General features: G+C 39.3%; 1 protein-coding gene across 1 annotated transcript in view; it reads left to right on the forward strand.

Moving 5' to 3' along the window:
• WDR92 (WD repeat domain 92) overlaps window positions 1-2,312 on the forward strand; it is a 7,413-nt gene extending 5,101 nt beyond the window's left edge. Inside the window, exons 7-8 of the mRNA XM_009325024.1 lie at window positions 547-644; window positions 1,406-2,312. Of these exons, the coding sequence (XP_009323299.1) occupies window positions 547-644; window positions 1,406-1,613 (306 nt within the window). The 3' untranslated portion in view covers window positions 1,614-2,312. The remainder of the gene's footprint in view (window positions 1-546; window positions 645-1,405) is intronic.
• Window positions 2,313-3,554: the final 1,242 nt, after the last annotated feature.

Consider the following 3,554-nt stretch of genomic DNA (forward strand, 5'->3'; position numbering starts at 1 on the left):
CTTGCTGTTCCCTGGCTGAGATTTAAATCTGAATTATAGATTGTTTGTTGTGTTTGCACAGTGTTTGTAGTATATTCCCTTCCAGTGATGATTTTAAGAGATGTCAGACATTGAAAGTAACCTTGCGGTGACTGTGTCTCCTAAGAGCCTGAGAATCCTGTAGTTCTAGAGCAGTTCCTAGAGACATGCTTATGCAGCTACTTTACCTCTCTTTAATCTTGCTCACATGGCCAGTCCCGAAGAAGCTGAAGTACTTAGTGAGTGGTAGCCTTGGAAGGGCTGCTGCCTTATCCCTGCGGAAGAACGGGGTGCACTGGAGGCCTGACTTGGCTTCTCCTGCATGGGAACTGGCCGCTCCTGTGGCAGCAGGTCACAAGGCTGGAGGAAGGGAAGGTACCTCAGGACGGATGTTCCAATATCACCATGAGAAGGCCAGGTTTTCTTCATACAAGTGACTGCCGTTTAAGATTCTGCATCTTTTCTTGTGAAGCTTATCCATAACTGACTTCTGTACGATGCTGGTTTTTTTGTTTTTTTTTTAATTAGGCGCAAAAATCTACCATATGGCAGGTTCGGCACCTACCACAGAACAGAGATATATTTATGACAAGTGGAGGAGCTGGCAGCCTTCATCTCTGGAAATAGTAAGTGATCACTCTCCAGCCTGCAACAGGGGGAATAAGAAACCAACCATTTATTGTTTTAAGAAAGAATCTTCCTGAAAATAATGAGTGGGGTCCTGCTTCCAACCTCAGAATATCTAGTTAAAATTATTGCTTACAAGTGCAGTAGAAAGGGTGATTTCAGTGTCAGTACTTGATCTGGAATGCTGAATTAATTCCTAAAAGAATGTGACAACAGCACAGGTGAATTTTGCCCTTGTCACTTCTCTTAACATAATCAAGATCCAATTATATCCTCGGCTAACAAGGTGATAAATGGAATTATTTCTTAAAATTCTCATATAGTAGCAGTTATGTCTGAGAAGAATATTGAAAGCCTGGACTTCTAATGATTCTTAAATTTACATCTCCTTACATTACATGGCAAAATAATTTAATCATCCTAAATGGAGTGAAGTAGGTTCATTAAATTTCAGAGGGATAGCGGGGATGAGATTTTCTTGCCTGTGGCAAAAGCCAAACAGTTAAAAAATGAAGGGCTGTAGGAGAGAGGTGTCAGGATTCAAAACTTCCTGCCTCATTTTTTCTTTCATGAAATATTTAACTAAGTATGCAGTGTGGATATAGCTGGATATGATTATTCCTTATTTTTAAGACATTTATTTGCCTTATCTTGAGAACAGAGGAAACCCTTTTCTGTGGTGTTTTTAAAATAAACAGGTTAATGTGTTTTTATCAGCAATTTCTAAGTGCATGTTTTACTTTTCTTTACTTCTTGCCAGTGAGTACCCCGCTCAGCGCTCGAAGAAGGATTCTGAAGGAGCTGAGATGGGGGTGGCAGGTTCAGTCAGCCTCTTGCAGAACGTGACTCTGTCAACGCAGCCAATTTCTAGCCTAGACTGGAGCCCTGACAAAAAGGGACTGTGTGTTTGTGGTGCCTTTGACCAAACTGTGAGGGTGCTGATAGTTACGAAGCTTAACAAAGTTTGACAGGAAAACTAGAATTTCTGATGAGAAAGCAATATAGTTTGCAGTCTGTAAATATGGGAGGGAGAGCCCTCCTGTTTCTAATTTAATTTCTCCCTTACTAAAACTGGATTAAAGAAATAGAAACCAGATCTTTCTATTGAAAGTTCAGATACATGCAGTTAGAGTTGTTTGACTAATTGTGCCGTAATGACTTGAAGTCGCCTGGGCACAAAACTTTTACCTTCTAGAAATGTGAATTTACATTTAAAATAAAATGTGCCTTTGTGTTAACGCAACCTGTAATTTCAGAAATCACTTTAAATTGTTTGTGTTCAGTTTAATCACAGTGCAAATCTGTTCATGCTTTTTAAATGGTTTGGCTTTCTTATATATAGTATTGTCTGTATGCATTCATGCAATGGAAACTGCTATATACTCCCTAACTGAAACTTTGTGTTATTGGATATATTAATTAGAATGTTTGTTAAAGTGACTTAGAATTCTTTAATACACTATAGAAGCTATAATGAGTGCTGAAATATTCAGGTTTAATGGAGTAAGCTTTTTATTGACGATCGTATTGAAATTAAACTATTGAGCAAAATGCACTGTTTTATTAGTTTGGTTTCGTAAGAAGTTTTTATGTTCTGTTGTTTTTATATCTGTTTGTAACTTGGTATTCTACAAATAAAATTATATGGAGTGTTGTCTTAATATGAACAAAGTATATTTTTCAAACCTCCAGAGATTTAGAGAAGGAATATACTTGTATAGGTTTACAAGAACAGTGTGCAGTGCTTAGATAAAACTTAACTCATTTTGCAGCGAAAGTCACTAAAACTTACATCCATTGTGGAAAACTTTATAAGGTAGCCCAAGTACTGTCTCTCTTTTTTTTTTTCCTTTTAAACAGATTAAGTATTTCTTCAAAACCCAATGTGACAGAGTAGCTTTGTTACTGTAGTTTCACCTGAACTTCTCTTTGTAATTCCCCTTATCTCCAATGTGTTTCTTTTCTGATTTTAGCAGTGTGTGCTGCTGCCAGTTCTTTTTAAGCAGGCACATCCAGTTACTGTCCTCTATTTGTGGATGTATGGCGGGGGCTTTCTTAATTTCAGTAAGCTTTAGTGATTTCATTTGTCACTTCTTTGTCTGCTGTTAGCTTTCAGCTGACTTGTATGTGCATATGCAAGTTTCAGGTAAAAGTATTTAACTATTTCTGAAACCAGACTGTGATGGGAAAATGTCGGCTTTGTCCACGTTAACAACCAAAAAGCCCCTGTGTGGCCATTTGCAAAAAAACTCTGTTTTCTTAGGCTTTGGCATAAGGAATTGGTATCCGACAAATTCAGGTGAGTCACCTGCACTGCTTCAAGCCTGACCTTCCAGGGGCTGCTCCTGAAAACTACAGGCCGTTCTGCAGAGAGAGAGGTCCCAGGGCCTTATGTCTGTACTGGTCCTGCCACCGACTGGCGCCCAAGCAAGATGCAGGAGGAAAAGGAAACAGCCAAATACCGAAGGTTAAGGTAATTGGGGGAAGCAGTGCGGAAGCCAGAAACTACTGAAAGTAGAACGGGAAACTGGGTTGAAAGGAGAGGTGAGGAGCTGTAGCAGAAGGGCAACACTAAGGCTGCAAACCTGGCACTATGTGGTGTCCTCAGGCTCAGACTTTTTGTCTGATATAAGATTCTAGCTAAATACAAGCAAGATAGAATTGTCCCTATTAACTCCTGGGTATGTTAATTGATTAAACCAGCTGAGGAAAAAGAGCAGGCACTTGTGGGTAGAAAAGGCTTGCAAGCTGTTAAACCTCAAACCTTGTGGAATGGAGAAATCATTAATGCTTTTGTAGCAGAGAGGGGCCAGCAGGAAAATTTCAATAGACCATAAACCTAATGTGTTTGTGGAAATCCATGGTTTTAGTAGGTCAGTGATCCTCAGCTCTAGCCTGCCTTCAAATTG

The sequence above is a fragment of the Pygoscelis adeliae genome, unplaced genomic scaffold (assembly GCF_000699105.1).
Source record: "Pygoscelis adeliae isolate BGI_AS28 unplaced genomic scaffold, ASM69910v1 Scaffold46, whole genome shotgun sequence".
In the NCBI taxonomy this organism is placed as follows: domain Eukaryota; kingdom Metazoa; phylum Chordata; class Aves; order Sphenisciformes; family Spheniscidae; genus Pygoscelis; species Pygoscelis adeliae.